This window comes from Mobula hypostoma, chromosome 5 (assembly GCF_963921235.1).
Source record: "Mobula hypostoma chromosome 5, sMobHyp1.1, whole genome shotgun sequence".
NCBI lineage: Eukaryota > Metazoa > Chordata > Chondrichthyes > Myliobatiformes > Myliobatidae > Mobula > Mobula hypostoma.
The window spans coordinates 28,860,964-28,888,614 of NC_086101.1; the positions used below are offsets into that span (position 1 = coordinate 28,860,964).

The window sequence follows — 27,651 nt, forward strand, 5'->3', positions numbered from 1 at the left end:
ACAGATGTGACAGTATGTTAATAAGACAGTTAAAAATGTAACCAAGGCAAGTGCATGTCTGATAGAGCTGTTTAGAAAAGCATATAATTCAGACAACGGTAGTATGATCATTTCAAGCGGTATAAGGATTTGTCAAATCTTAAAACGCATTCAACTTCATACATTAAAACAAAATGGGATAAGGAAGGAGGGATGATAATATCTGAGGAAGGCTGGACAATAATATGGAGGTATCAATGGAAGTGTACCAGTTCACAGAAATGGAGGGAGTTCCAGTGGAAAAACTTGATAAGATATTTTATTACACCCTCACAGAAATCCCATTATGATAACAACCCCCCTGTTTGCTGCAGAAATTGTGGAAATCAAAATGCAAACGATTATCATATTTTCTGGGAATGCCCCGTTATCAAAGACTACTGGAGTAGGATTAATAATGTCCTACAAGACATCTTTAAATGTGAAATACCCTTAGAGAGTAAGACCATATACTTTGGGTATATACCTCAAGAACGGTTGAAAAGAGATAAATATTTAATGAATGTACCAGGTGGTAATGAATTACCAGGTGGCTGGTAAAAAGACTTTTCCGGGGAAAAGATTATCACAGGACAGCCCAACTCTAAATGTATGGATGGAAATTACAATGGACATTTACAAAATAGAGAAGGTAACAGCATCTGTTAATCATAAGTTGGAGCAATTTTATTCATGCTGGAAAAATTGGTTTAACTACATAACACCTCATAGGCCTGATTTTATTCTCACAAGTCAATGAATATGTTGTAAAAAAAAAGATCACTCCCTACTCTGTACATAGTTTTCTTCTTTCGATTATTCTTTCTTTCCTCTCTTTTCTGTAAGTGTATACCTCAGATAAATATTATGTGGAGATTTGTGACAAATATGATTATATGATATATATGTACAGTATATGAAATACAACTTATAGAAATGTTTGATGATGAAATTCAATAAAAAATAAATTACAAAAGAAAGGAATAGAATGAGGAGACAGGTAAAGGTGTGGCTGAAGAATTGGAGCAGGGGAGAAGGATTCAGATTTCTGGATAACTGGGCCCTCGTCTGGGGCAGGTGAGACCTGTACAAAAAGGTCATGTTGCACTTGAATCAAAGGGGGACCAATATTCTTGCGGGCAAATTTACTGGAGCTGTTGGGAGTGGTTTAAATGAATACTTTATACTTTATTGTCGCCAAACAATTGGTACTAGAACGTACAATCATCACAGCGATATTTGATTCTACGCTTCATGCTCCCTGGATTACAAATATAAAATATTATAAATCTTAAAATAGTTAAATTTAGTAAATATTAAAATTTAAATTATATATCATAAATAGAAAAATGGGAAATAAGGTAGTGCAAAAAAACTGAGAGGCAGGTCCAGATTTTTGGAGGGTACGGCCCAGATCAGTCAGGATCCGTTCAGCAATCTTATCACAGTTGGAAAGAAGCTGTTCCCAAATCTGGCCATACAAGTCTTCAAGCTCCCGAACCTTCTCCCAGAGGGAAGAGGGACGAAAAGTGTGTTGGCTGGGTGGGTCGTGTCCTTGATTATCCTGGTAGCACTGCTTCGACAGCGTGCAGTGCAAAGTGAGCCCACAGACGGAAGGTTGGTCTGTGTGATGTGCTGCGCTGTGTTCACAGTCCTCTGCAGCTTCTTTCGGTCTTGGACAGGACAACTTCCATACCAGGTTGTGATGCACCCTGCTTTCTAAGGTGCATCTATAAAAGTTAGTGAGGGTTTTAGGGGACAGGCCAAATTTCTTTAGTTTCCTCAGGAAGTAAAGGCACTGGTGGGCCTTCTTGGCAGTGAACTCTGCTTGGTTGGACCAAGTCAAGTCATTTGTGATATTGACCCCGAGGAACTTAAAGCTTTGGACCTATTCCACTTGCGCCCCACCGATGTAAATTGGGTCGTGCGGTCTGCTACTCCTTCTGAAGTCAACAACCAATTCCTTCGACTTGCTGACGTTGAGGGATAGGTTATTGTCTTCGCACCATGCCACCAGGTTCTTAATTTCCTCTCTGTACCCAAACTCATCATTACCCGAGATATGGCCTACAATTGTTGTGTCATCCGCAAACTTATATATTGAGTTTGATGGAAACGGCTGCACAATCATGGGTGTACAGTGAGTACAGCAGGGGGCTGAGTACACAGCCTTGTGGGGCACCGGTGCTCAGAGTGATTGTAGAGGAGAGCTTGTCCCCTGTTTTTACAGCCTGGGTCCTGTTTGTGAGGAAGTTGAAAATCCAGCTGCAGATCTGAGTGCTAAGGCCCAGGTTCCGGAGATTAGGAATCAGTTTATTTGGAATGATGCTATTAAAGGCAGAGCTGTAGTCAATGAAAAGGTGCCTTACGTATGCGTCTTTATTCACCAGGTGTTCTAAGGAGGAATGTAGGGCCAGAGAGATGGCATCTGCCGTTGACCTGTTGCTTCGGTAGGCGAATTGCAAAGCGTCGAGGTTGACCGGTAGGCTGTGGTTGATGTGTGCCATAACCAATCTCTCGAAGCATTTCATAGCAATTGATGTCAGAGCCACAGGTCGATAGTCATTCAGGCATGCCACCTTGCTCTTCTTCAGCACTGGGATTATCGTTGCCTTCTTAAAACACGAGGGGATCTTAGACTGAAGCAAGGAGCAGTTGAAGATGTCAGTAAACACTCCAGCTAGCTCGCTTGCACAGGCCCGGAGAACCCGTCCTGGGACACCATCTGGGCCCGACGCCTTCCTTGGATTTATCTTCAGGAAGGCACTTCTAACGTCCTCCTCGGTGACAATGAATCTCGATGCCACCAGGTCCGGTTCATCCGGAGGGAGTGGGACGCTCCTCTTCTGTTCGAATCTTGTGTAGAATACGTTAAGTTCGTCAGGAAGAGAAGCACCACTGTTATTGATGTTCCCAGCCTTTTCTTTGCGCTCAGTGATCTCATTTAGACCCTGCCATAGTCTACCGGCACCCCTCTGGTTAGCCTTGGCTTCCAACTTGGCTCGATATTGCCTCTTGGCGCCCTTAATTGCTTTCCGGAGTTCACGCCTGGATTCCGTGTAGTGACTGGTATCCCCGGACCTAAAAGCCGCAGCTCTAGCCTTTAAAAGGGATTTGACCTCATAATTCATCCGCAGGGAGAATGGGAACCAGGATGACAGAGCTGAGGATGAGCCTGCAGGTTTACAAGAAGATGATGGGTGTAACATGGATGTAAGGAAGGACAAGCCAATGATTGGGTACAATTGCAGACAGAGCAAAGAGTTAAATTGTACCACAGAGGCAAAATTCAAAAGGGCGAAGAATGGAGGACTGAAGGTGCTGTATTTGGAATAAGGTGGATGAACTCATGGCGCAGTTAAAGATTGGTCTGTATGGCATTGTGGGGATCACAAAGCTGTGGCTGAAGAAAGTCCAAAGCCGGGAGCTTCACATCAAGGGTGTTGTAGATTGAATTGAATTGAATTGACTATTAGTTACATCCTTCATAATCTTTAAGTTACATCTCCATGTAAGTGTGCAATGTGTAATTTATAGTAATTTATAATAAATATTATGTACAACAGGATAGACAATATTATCATAGAAATTCAGTTGTATCAGCATGAATTAAGCAGTCTGATGGCCGAGTGCAAGAAGCTGTCCCTCTTGGTCCTGGCTTTTATGTTGTGGTACTGTTTCCCAAATGGTAGCAGCTGGAACATTTTGTGGTTGGGGTGACTCAGGTCCCTAATGATCCTTCGGGCCCTTTTTACACACCTGTCTTTGTAAATGTCCTGAATAGTGGGAAGTTCACATCTACAGATATGCTTTAATAACCCAGATCTTATTAGGGAGCTGAACATAAAGGATTCCTTAGGAGTCAGTGATCAAAATATGATTGAATTCATTCTGCAATTTGAGAGGGAGAAGCATAACTCACATGTATCAGTATCACAATGGAATAAAGGGAATGACAGAGGCATGAGAGAGGAGCTTGCCCAGGTGGATTGAAGGGGGATGACAGCAGAGCTGAAGTTTCTGGAATAGTTCACAAGGCGCAGGATAGATATGCGCCAAAGAGGAAGATGTTCTCAAATGGCAGAAGTAGGCAACTGTGGCTGACAAAGAAAGTTAAGGATTGCATAAGTGTCAAGGAAACAGCATATAAGGTAACAAATGTGAATGGGAAGTTGGATGATTGGGAAGCTTTTAAAATCCAACAAAAAGTAACTGAAAAGACTATAAGAAGGGAAACGATGAAATATGAAGGCTGACTAGCTAATAATATGAAGCAGGACACCAAAAGTTTTTTCAGTTATATAAAGAGTAAAAGGGAAGTGAGAGTTGATATTAGACCACTAGAATATGATGCTGGTGAGGTAGTAATGCGGGACAAAGAATTGGCAAAGGACCCTAATGGGTACTTTGCATCTGTCTTCACTGTAGAAGACACTAGCAGTGTACCAGAGGTCTGTGAGTGTCAGAGAGCAGGAGTGGGTGCTTTGCTGTTACAAAGGAAAAAGTGCTAGCCAACTTCAAAGGTCTTAAGGTGGATAAGTCATCTGAGCCAGATGGACTACGTCCCAGAGTCTTGAGAGAGGTTGCTGAAGAGATAACAGATGCATTGGACATGATCTTTCAAGAAAAGCCAGGAGATAATAATAAGGCACTAATCAGGCCACACTTAAAGCATTGTGAACAGTTTTGAGCCCCATATCTCAGAAAGGACGTGTTATCATCGGAGATAGTACAGAGGAGGTTCAGGAGGATGATTCTGGGAATGAAGGGGTTAACGTATGAGGAGTGTTTGGCAACTTTGGACCTGTAACTATATAACCATATAACAATTATAGCACGGAAACAGGCTATCTCGGCCCTTCTAGTCCGGGCCGAACTCCTACACTCACCTAGTCCCACCGACCTGCACTCAGTCCATAACCCTCCATTCCCTTCCTGTCCATATATCTATCCAATTTAACTTTAAACATCAACATCGTACCTGCCTCAACCACTTCTGCTGGAAGCTCGTTCCACACAGCTACCACTCTCTGAGTAAAGAAGTTCCCCCTCATGTTACCCCTAAACTTTTGCCCTTTAACTCTCAACTCATGTCCACTTGTTTGAATCTCCCCCACTCTCAATGGAAAAACCCTATCCACATCAACTCTATCAATCCCCCGCATAATTTTAAACACCTCTATCAAGTCCCCTCTCAGCCTTCTATGCTCCAAAGAATAAAGACCTAACTTGTTCAACCTTTCTCTGGAACTTAGGAGATGAAACCCAGGCAACATTTTAGTAAACCTCCTCTGTACTCTCTCAATTTTATTGACAACTTTCCTATAATTCGGTGACCAGAACTGCACACAATACTCCAAATTTGGCCTTACTAATGCCTTATACAATTTCAACATTACATCCCAACTCCTATACTCAATGCTCTGATTAATAAAGGCCAGCATACAAAAAGCTTTCTTCACCACCCTATCCACATGAGATCCCACCTTCAGGGAACTATGCACCATTATTCCTAGATCCCTCTGTTCTACAGCATTCTTCAATGCCCTACCATTTACCACATATGCCCTATTTTGATTAGTCCTACCAAAATGTAGCACCTCACATTTTTCAGTATTAAACTCCATCTGCCATCTTTCAGTCCACTCTTCTAACTGGCCTAAATCTCTCTGCAAACTTTGAAAACCTACTTCATTATCCACAACGCCACCTATCTTAATACTTACTAACTCAATTTACCACCCCATCATCCAGATCATTAGTATATATGACAAACAACACTGGACGCAGTACAGATCCCTGACGCACACCACTACACACTGTCCTCCAATCTGACACACAGTTATCCACCACTACTCTCTGGTGTCTCCCATCTAGCCACTGCTGAATCCATTTTACTACTTCGATATTAATGCCTAACGATTGAACCTTCCTAACTAACCTTCCGTGTGGATCCTTATCAGATGCCTTACTGAAGTCCATATAGACAACATCCACCGCTTTACCCTCGTCAACTTTCCTAGTAACGTCATCAGAAAATTCAATAAGATTTGTCAAACATGACCTTCCACACACAAATCCATTTTGACTGTTCTTAATCAGACCCTGTCTGTCCAGATAATTATATATACCATCTCTAAGAATGCTTTCCATCAATTTACCCACCACTGATGTCAAACTCACAGGCCGATAATTGCTAGGTTTACTCTTAGAACCCTTTTTAAACAATGGAGCCACATGAGCAATATACCAATCCTCCGGCACCATCCCTGTTTCTAATGACATTTGAAATATTTCTGTCAGAGCCCCTGCTATTTCCACACTAACTTCCCTCAAGGTCCTAGGGAATATCCTGTCAGGACCCAGAGACTTACCACTTTTATATTCCTTAAAAGCACCAGTACTTCCCCTTCTTTAATCATCATACTTTCCATAACTACCTTTCTTGTTTCCTTTACCTTACACAATTCAATATCCTTCTCCTTAGTGAATACCGAAGAAAAGAAATTGTTCAAAATCTCCCCCATCTCTTTTGGCTCCGTACATAGCTATCCACTCTGATTCTCTAAGGGACCAATTTTATCCCTCACTATCCTTTTGCTATTTATATAACTGTAGAAACCCTTAGGATTTATTCTCACCTTACTTGCTAAAGCTGCCTCATATCTTCTTTTAGCTTTTCTAATTTCTTTCTTAAGATTCTTTTTACAATCTTTATATTCCTCGAGCACCTCATTAACTCCAAGCTGCCTATATTTATTGTAAATCCCTCTCTTTTTCCATACCAAGTTTCCTATATCCCTTGAAAACCATGGCTCTCTCAAACTTTTAACCTTTCCTTTCATCCTAACAGGAGCATAAAGATCCTGTACCCTCAAAGTTTCACCTTTAAATGACCTCCATTCCTCTATTACATACTTCCCATAAAACAAATTGTCCCAATCCACTCCTTCTAAATCCCTTCACATCTCCTCAAAGTTAGCCTTTCTCCAATCAAAAATCTCAACTCTGGGTCCAGTACTATCCTTCTCCATAATTATATTGAAACTAACGGTATTGTGATCACTGGACCCGAAGTGCTCCCCACCACATACCTCCGTCACCTGCCCTATCTCATTCCCTAACAGGACATCCAACACTGCCCCTTCTCTAGTTGGTACCTCTATGTATTGCTGCAAAAAACTATCTTGCACACATTTGACAAACTCCAAACCATCCAGCCCTTTTACAGAATGGGCTTCCCAGTCTACGTGTGGAAAATTAAAATCTCCCACAATCACAACCTTGTGCTTACTACAAATATCTGCCATCTCTTTACAAATTTGCTCCTCCAGTTCTCGGACCCCATTAGGTGGTCTATAATATACCCCTATAAGCATCACTACACCTTTCCCATTCCTCAATTCCACCCAAATAGCCTCCCTGGATGAGTCCACTAATCAATCCTGCCAGAGGACCGCTGTTATATTTTCTCTGACAAGCAAAGCAACACCTCCCCCTCTTGCCCCTCCTATTCTATCACACCTGAAGCAACGAAATCTTGGAATATTTAGTTGCCAATCACACCCCTCCTGCAACCACGTTTCACTAATAGCTACAACATCGTATTTCCAGGTATCAATCCATGCTCTACGCTCATCCACCTTTCTTACAATACTCCAAGCATTAAAATAGATGAATTTAAGAATCTCTCCACCTCCTACTCTCTTTTTACGCTTAATGGAGCAAACAAATTTGTTTTCTTTTTCTTCCTTGTCCCCTACATCTTTGGTCTGAGTGCTCCTGATGTCTGTCCCCTGCCTATCCTCCCTCACACACTGTCTACTAGGTTTCTCTATTTGTGAACTAACCTCCTCTCTCCTAGTCTCTTTAATTTGATTCCTACCCCCCAACCCATTCTAGTTTAAAGTCAACTCACAGCCCTCGCAAATCTCCCCGCCAGGATATTGGTGCCCCTAGGAATCAGGTGTAACCCGTCCTTTTTGTACAGGTTGCACCTGTGCCAAAAGAGGTCCCAATGATCGAAAAACTTGAATCCCTGCCCCTTGCTCCAATCCCTCAGCCACACACTTATCCTCCACCTCTTTGCATTCCTACTCTCACTGTCGCATAGCAGAGGCAGTAATCCCGAGATTACTAGATTTGCGGTCCTTTTTCTCAACTCCCTATATTCTCCTTTCAGGACCTCTCCCCTTTTCCTACCTATATCATTGGTACCTATATGTACCACGACCTCTGGCTCACTGGAGTTTAAAATAATGTGGAGTGATCTCATTAAAACCTACTGAATGTTGAAAGGACTTGTTGGGGTGGATGTGGAGAGGATGTTTCCAATGGTGGAATATCCAGAACTAGAGAGCACAGCCTCAAAATTGAGCGGTGGCCCTTCAGAACAGAGGTAAGGAGGAGTTTTTTTTTAGCCAGAGAGCATTAAATCTGTAGAATGCTCTGCCACAGACTGCCAAGTCTGTGCATATATTTAACGCTGAAGTTGGTCATTTCCTGATTGGTCAGATATGACAAGAATGCAGGTGTATGGGGTTGAGTGGGATCTGGATTCAGCCATGATAGAATGCGGAAAGGACTTGACAGGCTGAATAGCCTAATTCTGCTCCTTTGTCTTATGGTCTGAAAGGTGCAAGAGGCAGTCTGTAGTGTTTCATTGCTGTTGTAGGGTTAGGATTGTGCAGGTTGGTTCAAGAACTGATGTCTGTAGGAAAGTAGCTGTTGCTGAACCTGATGTTGTGGGATGTCAGTTTTCTGTGCCTCCTGCCCGACAGTAGCAGCAAGAAGACTGCATGATGCGAATGGTGGGAATCCTTGATGGTAGATGCTGCCTTCCTGAGGCAGTACCTCCTGTAGATACTGCTAGTGTTGGAGTAGTATGTGCCCATGGTGGATCAGGCTGTGACCACCATTCTCTGCAGCTCTTGTATTCCTGTCTATTGTAGATTCTGTCCCAGGTTTTGATGCAGCTAGTCAGTAATGTCAAGATTTTAAAGAAAGTGATTCTCCTGCAGAGTCAGTACTGTCCTCCTGGGTCCGTTAACCACCCATTTACACTCATCTAATCTTATTCTTCCCTCATTCGCATCAACACCTTCCCAGATACCACCACTCACACACACCTCAGGGGTGATTTACAGCAGCCAATTAGCCCACCAATCCCCCCAACTCTGGGGTGTGTGAGGAAATCAGAGCAACCAGGGGAATCCTATGATATCTTTCTCTGAGATGACAACACCAGGCAGTGCAGAACTGGGATATGCCCTTCAGCCCAAGATGTTGTGTCAAATTAATTAAACCGGTAACTAAATGCCTAACTAATCTAAACCCTTCTGCCAATGTCCATATCCTTCCATTCTCTGCAATTCATGAGCGTTTCTAAGTGTTTCGTAAGTACCTCTATTGTATTTGCCTCCACCACCAGCCCTCACAGCTGATTCCAGACACTGACCACTCTGTAAAATTAACATTGGCCTACAAATATCCTCTGAACTTATTCCCTTTCACTTGAAATATATGCCCTCTACTGTTAGTTATTTTGACCCTGGGATGCTCTTGTAATCTTATAAACATCTATCAGATCTTCCCTCAGTCTCTGTCACTCCAGAGAACAACTCCTCCTCCACATACACATCACCGAGGATCTCAAATGGTCTGAACATACCAGCTGTGTGGTGAAAAAGGCACAACAGCATCTCCTTCACCTCAGACGGTTGAAGAAGATTGGTATGGCCCCCCTCCAAATTCTAAGAACTTTCTACAGGGGCACGAATGAGAGCATCATGACTGGCTGTATCACTGCCTGGTACAGGAACCGTACCTCCCTTAATCACAGGACTCGGCAGAGAGTGGTGACAACAGCCCTGCTCATCTGGAGATGTGATCATCCCACTATTCAGGATATTTACAAGGACAGGTGTGTAAAAAGGGTCTGAAGGATCATTGGAGACCTGAGTCAACCCAGCCACAAACTGTTCCAGCTGCTGTAATCTGGGAAATGGTACCGTAGCATGAGAGCCAGGACCAACAGGCTCCAGGACTGCTTCTTCCATCAGAGTGCTTAGTTCATGCTGATGCAATTGTATTTCTATGTTATATTGACTATTCTGTTGTACATAATATTTATTATAAATTACTACAATTCTACATTGCACACTTGAACGGAGACATAATGTAAAGATTTTTACTCCTCTTGTATATGAAGGATGTAAGTAATAAAGTCAATTCAACTCAATTCAGTTCAATTCTTATGTTCTCTAATCCAGGAAGCATTCTGGAAAATCTCTTCTGCACTTGGATACCTGGAACAGTCTTGTTACCATAAGACCATAAGATATAGGAGCAAAATTAGGCTATTTGGCCTAGCAAGTCTGCTCTGCCATTTCATCCAATTTTACTCTCAGCTCCAATCTGTTGCCTTCTCCCTGTATCCCTCCATATCCTGACCAGTCAAGAATCTCTCAACCTCTGCCGTAAATATACATAACGGCTTGACCTCCACTGCTGCTAAGTTGCCTGTGGCAAAGGATCCCACAGATTCACCATTCTCTGGCTAAAAAAAAATTCCTCCTCATCTCTGTTCTAAAAGGACACCCCTCTATTCTGAAACTGTGTCCTCTGGTCTTTGACTCTCCCACCATAGAAAACATCCTCTCCACATTCACTCTATAAAGGGCTTTCACAATTTGACAGGTTTCAAATAGGTCCCACCTCATTCTTCGGCATTCTAGTGAACACAGGCCTAGAACCATCAAATGCTCTTTATGTGACAAACCTTTCAATCCAGGAATCATTTCCATGAACCTTCTTTGAACCCTGTCCAGTTTCAGCACATCCTTCCTAAGGGGCCCAGAATTGCTCACAATACTCCACATGAGGCCTCACCAGTGCTTCATGAAATCTGAACATTACACATTTGCTTTTATATTCTAGTCCTCTTGAAGTGACTGCTAACTTTCAATCCCACTTGGGCTACATCACTCAGCTTCTTTCCTTTGACATTGATCACTGCATTGGTGCTGCTCCGCACATTCAGACAGAACTGGAAATTATTATTTTCCTTGCTCCCAATTCTTAGCCTATTCTCCTCCTCATACAAGGCAATCTAAGTCTTTCCTACCCTCACTGCACTCACAAATGTCCTTTCAACCTACAGACTCCAACAACTATCTTTACTTTTCGTCCTCCCACTCTGCCTCTTGTGGGACTCCACTACCTCTTTTCTGTGCTCTTTCTCTGTCACCTTTGCTGCGATGATGAGAATTTCTACACTGGTGCCCCGGAAATGTCTTCTGCTTCTCCTTGAACCTTGGCTTCCTCTCTATCATGGTGGACTTATGTTCCAGTATGTTTGCCTCTGACTTAGAAGCAACCCTATAGTGGGAGTTGGTGCTCCTGTTTCCCTGCTGCCCTTGACCTCCTTTGTGCTGGGGTTTGGGTCGTTCTGTTGGATTGGCTTCAGTGAGTATCTGCTTTGGATTTTGTAAATGGCCAGAGCAGTGAAGCAAGTTTTCATAGTGTTGGTTGCTCGTGTTTGGGGAGCTAATAAAGGCGGGTGGGAGTGCTGCCTGATCCAGTAGGATGTCTGTTTGGATGTGTATTAATCCATTCAAGTGGCGAGTATGCCATCAAACTCCCAATTTGTGCCTTATAAATTGTGAGCATCCTTTGTTGTTTTGTGACACTTCTCTCTCTCTATTCTTTTACACAGGCTCACACAGCTTGATGTATTACTACTTCCAATCCATCAGCATTCCCGAAATGCCATCTTTCTTCGGGATTGGGATGCTCGATGACTTGCAGATAGACTACTACGACAACACACTCCATGAAGTAGAAGTCAAGTACCAGTGGATCGCAGATGGCTTATCGACCGACTACCGGAAAGAACAGAAAGAAATAGCCGATCAGCTTCATGAGCTCCTCTCGACATATCTGAAGCCACTCACCTCATTGATTAGTGAGTGTCTTTGATCTCCACTACCCTTTGAGTATCACAGTGACTTGCATATTGCAACATCTTGATGTTCTATTAGATCCGATTATGTTGTATCTAGTTTAAAGTCTTTCAAATCTCTCAAATCTCCATTCTGCTCTCTACCTTCCTTAACTCCAATTACAAGAATTCCATCCTAATCATCTGGGTAAGTTCTGACCCTTCAAAATAAACTGATTATCCAGTCCTCATTCCCCACGGACCTCTTCAGAGAAACAGTGAAAATCAAACCCACTGTCTATACAGGCTTTGTCTGGCTCAAACCCTAATCCTAAGCCTGCTCCCCAACTCCAGACTTGGGGATGCTTCAGTCCAGGATGGTTGGAACTAAGTCGTCTATGGTTCTTATCTAGTCACCTGCCACAATGACGCTTTCCAGATCGAATTCGGTGCGGGGACTCCGTGCATTAGAACATAGAATGCTACAACACAGGAACAGGCCCTTTGGCCCAAAATGTTCTGCTGAACTAATTATATTAATAATCAAATGCCAAACTAATCTCATCCTTTCTGCCTACACAATTTCCATGTCCTGCTCGCCTAAGCTTCTTGAACACCCTCTTTGTATCTGCTACTACCACAACCCCTGGAAGCACAACTTAGGAACACGCCATTCTGTAATAGTCTTACCCTGCACATCTCCATTGAACATACCCCCTTTTCCATCCCCTCTTGTATTAGACATTTCAACTGAGAGAAAAATAATACCAGCTGTCAACTTTAAAACAGAGAAAACAGCCCAAATTGGTCAAATCTCTTGTTATAGCACATGCCATCCAATCCAGGCAGCATCTGGTAAGCATCTTCTGCACCTACTCCAAAGCCTCACCGTCACAGAGTGACCAGAACTGCTGTGTTGCACACTCTGTGCTTATTGACACTGAATACAAACATGTTGCTTTCACAATTCTCCGCCGTAACTCTCTGCAGTGGACGTGGTTCAGCGCAGACTGTACAGCGCAGTCTCTCACTGTGAGCCCCTGCTCTGACCCACATGTTGACAGAGTCCTTCAATGTGCCCCCTGCTTTGTATGTACAGTACTGTGCACTGCACAGTGTTTCAACGTGATCTCTGTACTGTGCACTCTGCATAAGTTCAAGCTCGAGTTTATTTCTGATCGTAGGCTGACATACACAGGGCACAAATGCCATAAAATTACTGTTTTGCAGCAGCATCATGGTATATTACAGGACATATTAGCATGGAGTCAATTTTAAATAAATATGTATAACCTGCACATGTGCAAAGGCATACAACAAAATAAATGTAACAATATTTGTGCAAGATTAAGAGAGAGAAGAATATAATCTAGGGTCTCGTTAAGGCTTTTCTAGTTGGTTAAGGAATCCGAACTAACATAGAAACATAGAAACATAGAAAATAGGTGCAGGAGTAGGCCATTCGGCCCTTCGAGCCTGCACCGCCATTCAGTATGATCATGGCTGATCATCCAACTCAGAACCCTGTACCAGCCTTCCCCCCATACCCCCTGATCCCTTTAGCCACAAAGCCATATCTAACTCCCTGTTAAGTATAGCCAATGAACTGGCCTCAACTGTTTCCTGTGGTAGAGAATTCCACAGATTCACCACTCTCTGTGTTTTGCCTAATCTCGGTCCTAAAAGGCTTCCCTTTATCCTTAAACTGTGACCCCTCGTTCTGGACTTCCCCAACATCGGGAACAATCTTCCTGCATCTAGCCTGTCCAATCCCTTTAGTATTTTATATGTTTCAATAAGATCCCCCCTCAATCTTCTAAATTCCAATGAGTATAAGCCTAGTCGATCCAGTCTTTCATCATATGAAAGTCCTGCCATCCCAGGAATCAATCTGGTGAACCTTCTTTCTACTCCCTCTATGGCAAGGATGTCTTTCCTCAGATTAGGGGACCAAAACTGCACACAATACTACAGGTGTGGTCTCACCGAGGCCTTGTACAACTGCAGTAGTACCTCCCTGCTCCTGTACTCGAATCCTTTTGCTGTGAATGCCAGCATACCATTCGCCTTTTTCACTGCCTGCTGTACCTGCATGCCCACTTTCAATGACTGGTGTATAATGACACCCAGGTCTCATTGCACCTCCCCTTTTCCTAATCGGCCACCATTCAGATAATAATCTGTTTTCCTGTTTTTGCCACCAAAGTGGATAACCTCACATTTATCCACATTAAATTGCATCTGCCATGAATTTTCCCACTCACCTAACCTATCCAAGTCACCCTGCATCCTCTTAGCATCCTCCTCACAGCTAACACTGCCACCCAGCTTTGTGTCATCCACAAACTTGGAGATGCTGCATTTAATTCCCTCATCTAAGTCATTAATATATATATTGTAAACAACTGGGGTCCCAGCACTGAGCCTTGCGGTACCCCACTAGTCACTGCCTGCCATTCTGAAAAGGCCCCGTTTATTCCTGCTCTTTGCTTCCTGTCTGCCAACCAACTCTATCCACATCAATACCTTACTCCCAATACCATGAGCTTTAAGTTTGCACACTAATCTCCTGTGTGGGACCTTGTCAAAAGCCTTTTGAATATCCAAATATACCACATCCACTGGTTCTCCCCTATCCACTCTACTAGTTACATCCTCAAAAAATTCTATGAGATTCGTCAGACATGATTTTCCTTTCACAAATCCATGCTGACTTTGTCCGATAATTTCACCGCTTTCCAAATGTGCTGTTATCACATCTTTGATAACTGACTCTAGCATTTTCCCCACCACCGATGTCAGGCTAACCGGTCTATTATTCCACGGTTTCTCTCTCCCTCCTTTTTTAAAAAGTGGGGTTACATTAGCCACCCTCCAATCCTCAGGAACTAGTCCAGAATCTAAAGAGTTTTGAAAAATTATCGCTAATGCATCCACTATTACTTGTGCAACTTCCTTAAGCACTCTGGGATGCAGACCATCTGGCCCTGAGGATTTATCGGCCTTTAATCCCTTCAATTAACCGAACACCACTTCCCTACTAACATGCATTTCCCTCAGTTCCTCCATCTCACTGGACCCTCTGTCCCCTACTATTTCCGGAAGATTATTTATGTCCTCCTTAGTGAAGACAGAACCAAAGTAGTTATTCAATTGGTCTGCCACGTCCTTGCTCCCCATAATCAATTCACCTGTTTCTGTCTGTAGGGGACCTACATTTCTCTTAACCAATCTTTTTCTTTTCACATATCTATAAAAGCTTTTTCAGTTAGTTTTTATGTTCCCTGCCAGTTTTCTCTCATAATCTTTTTTCCCCTTCCTAATTAAGCCCTTTGTCCTCCTCTGCTGGACTCTGAATTTCTCCCAGTCCTCAGCTGAGCCACTTTTTCTGGCTAATTAAGATGTCCTCAATGATGGGGAGAGCTGTGCCTGTGATGGGCCTGGTTGAGTCCAGCACCCCCGCAGCTTTTTGGCTTTCAGGGCTTTGGAGTTTACCTACCGGCTGTCATGTAACCAATCCGGATGCTTTTCACTGTACGTTTGAAAACATTACCATTCATTAATGACAAATTGAATCTCTTTAAACTTTCCCCTCCCACCCTGCCATTTGAACAGTTGCTCACATTGATTACTGATTCCACGAGACCCTGTGATCTGTGCCACAACTGACAAATGTTCTATATAGTACACTTCACCCCATGCTCTCGGCCTAAACTGTACACAGTCGCTGACCGTGACCCACTACTTGGTGCACCTCTTAGTCACATAGCATTTACGTATTTAGCAGACCATTAGCTAGATGGATATCAGATTTAAGTATTGGAAGCTTCAGCCATTAATGTTAATTAATCTGTTGCTACTTTACAGACCTCAGCTACATACAGGCACTCTGGGGCTGCACGCAATCTGGAAATATGGCCAATGAGATTCTAAAAATCAACGTCCCGGAAATCGGAGAGTTCAGCTGTGATTTGAACACATTGAAATGCTCTGGTGCTCTTTTCCCAGCAATGCTCAATGATCAATTGAGCCAACTCAGTTTCACTGACATGTCTGCATTGAAGACGAACTGCATTCAGTACTTGCAATGGGCTGTTCAGCTTGGAAGAGAAGCATTGGAAAGGCAAGGCAAGTGGAACATCCTGCGATGGAGAGGGAACTCCCAATTCAGCAACATAAGGGATACCTCAGTCTGAGACGATTATGGGGCTCTGAGACCGAGATGGTGTGGGCTGTCATGAATCAGGATACTGAACGATTTGATGATCTAACAAATTGATGGTGTTCCCAATCTGGGACAGAGAGGGATCTCCAGATCTGGACAGTAAGGAAGCTTCCAATCAGAGATGCAGAGGGATCTCCTCATATGGAAATGAGAAGGAGCTCCGAAAACAAAATGGTTAGGGGGTTTCCCAACCTGCAGTAATGAGGGATCTCCTAATTTGAAACAGTGAGTTGGTTGGAGTGTATGGGCTACAGGCCTGGAGGTGGACAGTGAGCCCACGATTGGCTCCATTGGTTCTCTCTGACTGAGGCGTTGAGCAAGGTTGAAGTGGACGAGGCCAAGTGCGGAGGCCAGGCTGGTGTTTGGCGCCATCTGCTGTGTTTGGCTGGTATTCCTCTCCCTTTTACTAGCTGCTGTTGGAGGAAAGTGCAGGAGGCTTGGGTTCCACATTGCAGGGATTGATCGGTGAGGCTCGTGGTTGTGACTCTTTTTGGGGGACTTTAGGGTTCGTGTATTTCTGGATTCTGGTTACCCTTTGTTTCCTGTTTCTAAGTGGTTTGATCAGGGTGCATCAGTGCGCACTGGGCGCTTCAGCGAAGACTGAATCTGCGGCCTGCATTTGGCTAGTGGCAAGGCACTGAACTAAACTGCGTACATCTAGACTTGATAAAACCGTAAGATATAGAAGCAGAATGGGGCCATTTGGCCCATCGAGTCTGCTCCACCATTTCATCTGGTCCATTATCCCTCACAGCTCCAATGTCCTGCCTTCTCCCCGTATCGCTTCATGTCGTGACTATAAAGAATCTATCAATCTCTGCTTTAAATATAGTAAAGATGTGGCCTCCACAGCTGCCAAGTTGACTGTAGCAATGAATTCCACAGATGTACTGCTCTCTGGGTAAAGAAATACTTCCTGATCTCCATTTTAAAAGGATGCCCCTCTACCTGGAGTGTCACAAAAATTTACTATTGCTGATTAAACAAGGACACAGACTCCAGTATTCAGTTTAATTACTTAATTACATGACCATGGAGAGCCCTCTAAAAGACTCTGCTAAAGTGAGCACAAGCATGGTCTTTTACACCTTAAAATACATGCAATTCAGCAGTTTTCAGGAGTCAGGAGTTCCTGCGTAGACCATATTACCATAGAAACCATAGAAACTACAGCACAGAAACAGGCCTTTTGGCCCTTCTTGGCTGTGCCGAACCATTTTCTGCCTAGTCCCACTGACCTGCACACGGACCATATCCCTCCATACACCTCCCATCCATGTATCTGTCCAATTTATTCTTAAATGTTAAAAAAGAACCCGCATTTACCACCTCGTCTGGCAGCTCATTCCACACTCCCACCACTCTCTGTGTGACGAAGCCCCCACTAATGTTCCCTTTAAACTTTTTCCCCCTCACCCATAACCCATGTCCTCTGGTTTTTTTCTCCCCTTGCCTCAGTGGAAAAAGCCTGCTTGCATTCACTCTATCTATACCCATCATAATTTTATATACCTCTATCAAATCTCCCCTCACTCTTCTACGCTCCAGGGAATAAAGTCCTAACCTATTCAACCTTTCTCTGTAACTGAGTTTCTCAAGTCCCGGCAACATCCTTGTAAACCTTCTCTGCACTCTTTCAACCTTATTTATATCCTTCCTGTAATTTGGTGACCAAAACTGAACACAATACTCCAGATTCGGCCTCACCAATGCCTTATACAACCTCATCATAACATTCCAGCCTTATACTCAATACTTTGATTAATAAAGGCCAATGTACCAAAAGCTCTCTTTACAACCCTATCTACCTGTGATGCACTTATAGGGAATTTTCTATCTGTTTTCCCAGATCTCTCTGTTCTACTGCACTCCTCAGTGCCTTAACATTAACCCTGTATGTTCTACCTTGGTTTGTCCTTCCAACGTGCAATACCTCACACTTGTCAGTATTAAACTCCATCTGCCATTTCTCAGCCCATTTTTCCAGCTGGTCTAAGTCCCTCTGCAGGCTCTGAAAACCTTCCTCACTGTCTACTACACCTCCAATCTTTGTATCATCAGCAAATTTGCTGATCCAATTTACCACATTATCATCCAGATAATTGATATAGATGACAAGTAACAATGGACCCAGCACTGATCCCTGTAGCACATCACTAGTCACAGGCCTCCACTCGGAGAAGCAATTCTCTTCTACCACTCTTTGGCTTCTTCCATTGAGCCAATGTCTAATCCAATTTACCAGGTCTCCATGTATACCTAGCGACTGAATTTTCCTAACTAACCTCCCATGCGGGACCTTGTCAAAGGCCTTACTGAAGTCCATGTAGACAATATCCACTGCCTTCCCTTCATCCACTTTCCTGGTAACCTCCTCGAAAAACTCCAATAGATTGGTCAAACATGACCTACCATGCACAAAGCCATGTTGACTCTCCCTAATAAGTCCCTGTCTATCCAAATGCTTGTAGATTCTGTCTCTTAGTACTCCCTCCAATAACTTACCCACTACGGACGTTAAACTTACTGGCCTATAATTTCCCGGATTACTTTTCGTTCCTTTGACAAGGCTCAAGATGCTTCCATACCTTACGAAAACTTAGATACACTACACTCAGTCCTCTCTTCCAGATCATTAATGTATGTCATGAACAGTTGCAGCCCCAGCACAGACCCCAATGGCACACCACTCACCACTGACTGCCAACCAGAGAAGCACCCAGGTATCCCAACTCTCTTCTTTCTATTAGTCAACCAATCCTCTATCCATGCTAATGCATTAGCCCCAACTCTATTGTTCTATTTTGGTAAACTATCACCAAAGCCTGTACTATAACTTCTGCCATTTCGTCCTCCCATTGCGTCCATAACATCTGTACTTTGGCATGTTAGACGTGCCCTCCACCTCCACTGTGAAGACTGACACAACATAGATCTAAAGCCTCTGCCATTTCCTCATTACCCAATATTAATTCCCCTTCTCGTCTTCCAAGGGACTGATGTTCACTTAAGCCACCCTTTTCTGCTTTATATAATTATAACAACTTTTATGATCTGCTTTTATATTTTGTGCTAGTTTATTTTCATAGTCTATCTTCCCTTCCTTCACTGCTCGCTTAGTGGTTCTATGTTGCTTTTTAAAGTTCTCTCAATCTTGCATTTTCCCACTACTCTTGGCAAATATATACAAACGAGCTTTTAGTTTGATGCTTTCTTTCATTTCCCACCCTTGCTTACTTACTTGCTCCCCACTTTTAACTGGAATATACTTCTGTTGAACACCGTGAAAAATCTCTTTTAAAGTCTTCCACTGTTCCTCAACCGTCCCACCATATGGTCTGTGTTCCCAGTCGACACAAGCCAAATCCTCCCTCATCCCATTGTAGTCTCCACTGTTTAGGCATACAGTAATACAGTAGTTTTCTATGGAACTATTGCGCCCTCCATTTGTATGAGAAACTCAATCACACTGTGATCACTCTTTCCAAGAGGATCCCTAACTACAAGATCACTAATTTTACCTGATCATTGCACAGGACCAGAGCTAAGACAGCACATTTACTTGTAGGTTTAGTGACATGTTGTTCAAGAAAGCCATCATGGATGTATTCAATGAAATCCTCCTTAAGACTGCCTTCATCAACTTGATTCACCCAATCTATACCCAAGTTAAAGTCCCCCACGATAACTGCTGTTCCATTCTTACATGCCACAGATATTTGTCTGTTGATTGCCTGTGCCACGGTAATATTATAATTCGGTGGTCGATAGAAAACTTCCACCAGTGATTATTTCCCTTTTCTATTCCTAATCTCTGCCCAGATGGATTCAAAATTCTGCTCATTAGATCTTATATCGTCTTTCATGATCACCCTGGTCTCATCCTTAACTAAGACCGCTAACCCACCTCCCTTACATTCCTGTCTATCCTTCCATATTACCTGATATCCTTGGATATTCACTTCCCAATCCTCTCCACCCTGCAACCACAATTCTGTAATGCCCATGAAATCATACACCTTTGTAGTGATTTGTGCCAAAAGTTCACTGACCTTATTTTGAATACTACAGGCATACAGATAAAGTGCCCTTACACTCATTGTGCTTTTAAAACCTTGTAATCTTTTTCTCTTTTGCACTTGTCTTTTCTTTACTCCACCCTTACTTTTCTCTTTTTTATCTTTTGATTTTTCATTATCTTCATCCACAGTTTTTTCTTTTACTTTACCTATACATTTCTGATCTGTTGAACCCATTTCCCCTACTAAACCAACCCCCTACAATTTAGTTTAAAGCCCTATGCACAGCCCTTGTTATGTGATTCACGAGCAGCCAGGTCCCATCACAGTTCAGCTGGAGCCTGTCCCATTGGTACAGCTCCCTCCTTCCCCAATACTGGTGCCAATTTCCTGCGAAATCAAACCTACTCCACCCACACCAATCCTTCAGCCACGCATATAACACTCTAATCTTCCAAACCCCATGCCAATTTGCTCGTGGCTCAGTAGTAATCCAGAGATTACCACCTTTTCTGTTCTGCTTTTTAATTTAGTCCCTAGTTGCTCAAATTCCCTCAGTAGAAGGGAAGTTGCTGTTTGCTGTTGTGTGCTGGGGCAGTAGGCTGAGGGTGGCAGACACCAACAGGATCAACAAACTCATTCGTAAGACCAGTGATGTTGTGGGGATGGAACTGGACTCTCTCACAGTGGTGTCTGAAAAGAGGATGCTGTCTAAGTTGCATGCCATCTTGGTCAATGTCTCCCATCCACTACAGAATGTACTGGTTGGGCACAGGAGTACATTCAGCCAGAGACTCATTCCTCTAAGATGCAGCACAGAGCGTTATAGGAAGTCATTCCTACCTGTGGCCATCAAACTTTACAACTCCTCCCTTGGAGGGTCAGACACCGTGAGGCGAGAGGCTGGTCCTGGACTTATTTCATAATTTACATATTACTATTTAACTATTTATTACTATTTTCTATTACTATTCTATTACTATTTATTATTTCTATGACTATTACTATTTACTATTTACTAATAGTAATATTACTATTACTATTTCTATTACTATTTATTATTTATGGTGCAACTGTAATGAAAACCAATTTCCCCCAGGATCAATAAAGTATGACTATGACTATGACTATGACTAGAACCTCTTTCCTTGTTCTACCCATGCCACACCTTGTCAAAGGCCTTCTGAAAATCCAAGTACACAACATCCACTGATTCTCCTTTGTCTATCCGGCTTGTTATTTTATTAAAGAATTCCAACAGATCTTCCGTTGAAGAAACTATGCCGACTACATCCTATTTTATCATGTGCCTTCAAGTACCCCAAAGTCCCACATTGAACAATCAACTCCAAACAACTGAGGTCAGACGAACTGGTCTGTAGTTTCCTTTCTTCTGTGTCTCTCTCTGCTTGAAGACTGGAGAGATATTTGCAATATTCCAATATTCCAGAACCATTCCAGAATCTAAAGATTCTTGAAAGATCATTACTAATGCCTCCATAATCTATTCAGCCACCTCTTGCAGAATCCTAGCAGGTACACCATCTTATATTCCATCTTATCCTTCTTAATGATTTTTTCAGTTGCCTTCTGCTGGGTTTTAAAAGTTTCCCAATTCTCTAATTTCCCACTAATTTTTGCTCGATTATATGCCATCTTTTTGGCTTTTATGTTCGCTTTGACTTCTCGTTAGCCACCCACCTTGTGTCATCTCGCCTTTAGAATACATCTTCCTCTATGGGTTGTACATACATACCCTGCGCCTTCTGAATTGCTTCCAGAAACTCCATCCATTTATGTTCTGCCAACATTCCTTTCACTGTTATTTTCAAAGCAATTTTGGCCAGCTCCTCTCTCATGCCTCTGTAATTCCTTTACTCCACTGTAATCCTGATATATCTGACTTTAGCTCTCCTCAAATTGCATGGTGAATTCTATTATATTATGATTACTTACCCCAAAGAGTACCTTTACCTTAAGCTCTCTAAACAATTCTGGTTCATTGCACAACACTCAATCCAGAATAGCTGATACCCCAGTGGACTCAACCATGAGCTGCTTTAAAAAGCCATCTGGCAAGCATTCTAGAAATTCCACTTCTTGGGATCCAGCACAAAACTGATTTTCCCAATCTACCTGCATATTGAAATTCCTCACAACTATTGTAACATTGCCCATTTGGCATGCATTTTCTATCTCCCATTGTAATTTGTAGACCACATCCTTACTAGAGTTTTGGGATCTGTATATAACTCTCATCAGGGTCTTTTTACCCTTGAAGTTCCTTAGCTCTACCCACAATGATTCAATATCTTCTGACCCTACATCACCTTTCTAATAATTTGATTTCATTTTTTACCAACAGAGCAATGCCTCCACATCTCCCTACCCTTTTGATACAATGTGTATCCTTCAATGCGAATACACACAAAATCATACATGCCATTCTGTAACTGTGCTACAAGTTCATTGACCTTATTCCATATACTGAGCACATTCAAATATATCATCTTTAGTCCTGTATTCACCATTTCGATTTTGTCCACTTTTTAACATTGCAACTCATCCTGTTGATTACAATTGTGCTCTATCATCAGCCTCTCCTTGCTAGGAGTCCCATTACACACTGCCTCCGTTTGTAAACCAACTACCTCATCCTCAGCACTATCACTCAGGCTCCTATCCCTGTGTCAAATTAATTTAATCCCTCCTGAACAACTCTAGCAAACCTGCATGCAAGGATATTGTGCCCCCTTGGGTTCAGGTGTAACCCGTCCCTTTTGTACAGGCCATACCCAGAAGAGAACCCCTGACCTCTCCACTAAGTCCTTGGCCACACATACACCTGCCAAATCATACTATTCTTACCCTCACTGGCACGTGGCATGGTCAGAAATCCAGTGATTACTACACTGGGTCCTGTTTTACAGCTTTCTACACAGCTCCCTCAAATCTCTCTTCAGGACCTCCTCAACTTATCAACCCATTTCATTGGTGCCAAGATGCACCAAGATTTCTGGCTGCTTATCCTCCCTCCTGAAAATGCAATGGACCTGATCCGAGACATCTGTGATCCAGGCAACTGGGAGGCAACATACCACCTGGGTGTCTCCATCGTGCCCACAGAATCTTGTCTCTGTTCTCCTGCCTGTGGAATTTCCCATCAACACTGCAGTCTTCTTCACCTCTCTGCTCTTTCTGAGCCACAGCACCAGATTCAGTGCCAGAGAGGAGGTCACTGTGGTTACCCCCAGTAGGATGTCCCCCTCAACAGTATCTAAAGTGTTACATTTATATTGAGGGGTATGACCACAGGTGTACTCTGCACTGGCTGAGCATCTCCCCTCCTTCTCCTGACAGTCACCCATTTACCAATCTCCTGCAACCAAGGGTGACTACCTCCCTGTAGCTCCTATCTATCACTTCCTCTTTCTCCCATATGAAGCTAAGGTCAGTGAGCTGCAGCTCCAGTTCCTGAACACATTCTCCGAGGAGCCGCAGCTTGACGCACCTGGTGCAGATGTGTTTATCCGAGAGACTGGATGTCTCCCAGAATACTCACATCTCACACACAGTATGAGACACTGCCCCTGGAGTCATTCTCACTACACTATGATGCCCTAACAGACAAGGAATGGACAATTAAGAACAAAAATACCCCTGCTTGGATGTTTGATATCCTCTGTGTTGCTAGCTCACTTTTTGCTGTTTGTGCAATCTGTTCTCTCCCTGCATCTTGCGTGTTTGATGTTTTCTTTGAACGGGTTCCTTGGTGCCTCTTTGTTCCTTCACTGCATCGGAGGATAAACCTCAGAGTTGTATTCTGTATAAACACTTTGGAAATTAATCTACTTTGAATCTTTGAGTGAGGCCGCTCCCAAATGGAGACATTGACTGATCTCCCGGTCTGGGGCAGTGAGGGACCTTCTGATCAATACTGCTGTGCTGAGGGCATTCTCCATCTTGCAGTTTGAGGATGATCTGAATTTGGGATATTGCACGACTGCTGGACTGGGAATAGTGCCTGTGACCTTGATCTGGACCTGTCCGATGAATGAACGTAATCTCTGTCTGTAGTCTGCATGAGCTTGGGCTGGGGAGGCTGATTTCAGATTAGATGGTGAGTGTAATAGTGAGGCAGATCAGGTTCTGAGGCCGTGAAGGATGTGAGAGTAATCCCAACATTGAACACTGTAACTTCAGTCTGTAACGGTAAGGTAACATCAGCCTGTGTTGAGGTGGTGACATAATTTTTGATTCTTCCCCAGTTTCTCCAAAGACTCAGGTGTTGACAAGGAGGCCAACAGCTACTGAAGGCGAGAGTCTGTCGTGCATCATCACTCCCTTCTACCCCCGTGCTATCAATGCCACTTGGCTGAAGAATGGGCAGGTTGTCTCTGAGGGCTACAAGGTGACTGTGCTACCAAACTACAATGATACATACTGGATGGAACTCGTCATTGAGCTGCAGGGCAACGACCCGAACATCTATGCTTGTCATGTCGAGCACAGCACCCTGCCAAAGGCGAAGGGAGGTAGGTCATCGTACGGTACAGAAATTGCTTCATTCTGCCTGTGGTGGCTCATGGACTCGTGCAGCAGAGAAGGAGGCTCTTCAGCCTGTCTGATTCATGCAAACCCTCTAGTTATCAAAAACGCTTGGCCCGTCCCCTTCTTTAACTTAATGATTCAACTGTCATCTAGATACGTCTTGAAAATTATGACGGTTTCTGCCTCCACCATCTCCTCAGGCAGTCCATTCCCAACTCCAACACGCCCTTGGTGAAAGTATTCATCTGTAGATTCCCTGTAAACCTCTTAGTCATTATCTTAAACCTACGTCGAGTTATAGGCACCTTTACTACGGGGAAGGGTTTACAACTGTTCAAGCAAACACATGAAGTGGAAGAATAAACTGCAGCAAGTTAAACCTGTAGCATTCTTCAGAATCAGAATCAGGTTTATTGTTGCTGGCATCTGTTGTGAAATTTGTTAACTTAGCGGCAGCAGAACAATGCAATGCATGATAATATAGAAAAAATATAAAACAAGTAAGTAAATCAACTACAGTAATTATATATATGTATATTGAGCAGATTTTAAAATAGTGCAAAAACAGAAATAATATATATTTTTTAAAATTCTTCCAACATTTTCTATGTGTTTCCTATCTACACCCCTAATAAACCTGTATAACTCCATCAGGTCCATCCTCAGTCTCCTCCCATCTAAAGAAAACAAAACCTGCGTATCTATTCTCTCTTCCCATTCCATCTGAGCCACATTCCGGCGAATCTCCTCCGCACTCTGTCCAATGCAATCACATCTCTCCTCTGCTCTGGTGACCAGAACTGTAAACAATACTCAGAATGTAGCCTCACCGGTGTTTTATAAAGCTGTACCATAATTCCCATGCCCTTGTATTCTATGCACTGATAATTGGTATCTCATACACTTCCTTCACCACCCTATTTACCTCTTTGAAAGACCTAATCAAGAATCTCCACCATAAAGCTGCACCATAAGTTCCCTTCTCTTGAATTCTATGCCCTAATCAATGAAATCCAGCATCCTGTAGGCTATCTTCACCACCTTGTCCTCTACTTTGAATGACTTGCTCAAGTAGCCCCACTCCTTCTCACACACCTCTGAAAATTTCTTAATTCCAAGAACATATCCCATTTCCATTTTGGAAGTTATTATTTACCGTGCTCTTTTATCACTCGAATTAAATCTGTTCCTTCTGCTCACCAGATGTTACAGAAGCAGTTGAGCTGTTGGTCAAAGAAATATAGTAAGAACTCAACAGAAAGAACAACTAAGAAGCAATTGGGACTGTGGGGAAGACCTGACTGTCAAGTGGTCACTGCTTGGCTGTTGGGTGTTTGATTGTCATAGATTCATAGAATTCTGCAGCAGAGAAACAGACCCTTCAGCCCAACACACCTTTGTCAATCAAGATTCCGGTTCAAAGAAGTCCCATTTATCCTGGCCCATATCTCCCTAAACCCTTCAGATCCATGTACTGGTAGATGTATCTTTTAAAAGATGTTAACTTGTCTGCCTCAACCACTTCTTCTGGCACCCATAAATTGACCATCATGTTGCCACTCAGGTTCCTGTTACATCTTTTCTCTCTTAACTTAAACCTATACCATCAGGAGCCCTGAAAAATTATTGTGCATTCTCTCTATGCCCCTCAAAACTTTATATACCTCTCTCTATAACTCAGCCCCCTACACTCCAGGGAAAATAATCCCAGCCTATCTTATCTCTCCTTATATCTCAAGCATTCCATTCCTGGCACCATCCTTGTGAATCTCCTCTGCATCCTTTCCATCCTAATGACATCCTTCCTTCCTCAAAGCACCTTCCATTCTCTTATGTTCCAATACTACCCACATAGGACTACCCTGCCCCGCACCCTGCGCTCCCCCCCCCCCGCCCCGCTTCTCCCGACTCCCATCAGGCACAGATACAAAAGCCTGAAAGCATGTACTACAATGATCAATGAACACGTCTGTCTTTCTCCTGTGAGAAAATTGAATGGACCCAAACATAGTAAGATAGGCATCTGACCTCACAATCGAACTTTTAATGGTCTTGCATCCTATTGCCAGCTAGCACCACACATCCGTTGTAAAAGTAATACATTACTCTGCATTCTGTTATTGTTTTCCCTTGTACAAACTTAATATCCTGATGTAATGATCTGTATGGACGGAATGCAAACCATGTATTTCCACGCTACCTGGTAACTGGTGACAATAATAAAATAATTTATACATTTACCGATCTTTACTTGGTGAACAGGAGTTGGTGAGCCCCATGGTGCAGGTCCTATGTTGGGGCTGATGACTGTGTTTGCAATAATCTTTGGAGTGATGTAGAGGTGCAGCAAGGAGAGAACCAAGGCATCACTGGAGGTGGGTAAACGTACAGATGCCTTTGTTAAACCTGTTTGCTGTGACAGTATTAGACTGTACATTCAATCTCCTCTCTTTTCTCCTTTGCAGATCAGCATTTGGCTCTAAGTCAAGCACAGTTCTGAACACAGGGTGCAGCTTCAAACACGTTTTTTTGATGAGTGACCGCACATCTCAGCAAGCTTAGTCAGAATCAGGATCAGATTTAATATCACTGGCATAGATCGTGAGATTTATTAACTTTATGGCAGCAGTACAATGAAATTGACAATAAATAAAAAACTGAGTTACATAAAGTATATTTATGGCTGTTAAGTTAAAATAAGTAGTGCAAAATAACAGAAATAAAAGAAGTAGGAAGTAGTGTTCATGGGTTCAATGTCCATTGATAAATCGGCTGGCAGAGGGGAAGAAGCTGTGCCTTCAGGCTTCTGTGCCTCCTTCCTGATGAGCTCCAGATGGGAAGAGGGCATGTCCTGGGTGGTGGTGGATGTAGCCTTCCTAAGGCATCGCTCCTTGAAG

The 27,651-nt window shown here is 43.0% G+C and overlaps 1 protein-coding gene across 1 annotated transcript in view; it reads left to right on the forward strand.

Moving 5' to 3' along the window:
• Window positions 1–27,428, forward strand: part of LOC134346169 (major histocompatibility complex class I-related gene protein-like) — a 50,915-nt gene extending 23,487 nt beyond the window's left edge. Inside the window, exons 2-6 of the mRNA XM_063047482.1 lie at window positions 11,735–11,983; window positions 15,827–16,087; window positions 24,472–24,738; window positions 27,017–27,129; window positions 27,220–27,428. Coding sequence (XP_062903552.1) covers window positions 11,735–11,983; window positions 15,827–16,087; window positions 24,472–24,738; window positions 27,017–27,093 — 854 coding nt within the window. The 3' untranslated portion in view covers window positions 27,094–27,129; window positions 27,220–27,428. The remainder of the gene's footprint in view (window positions 1–11,734; window positions 11,984–15,826; window positions 16,088–24,471; window positions 24,739–27,016; window positions 27,130–27,219) is intronic.
• The last annotated feature ends 223 nt before the right edge of the window (window positions 27,429–27,651 follow it).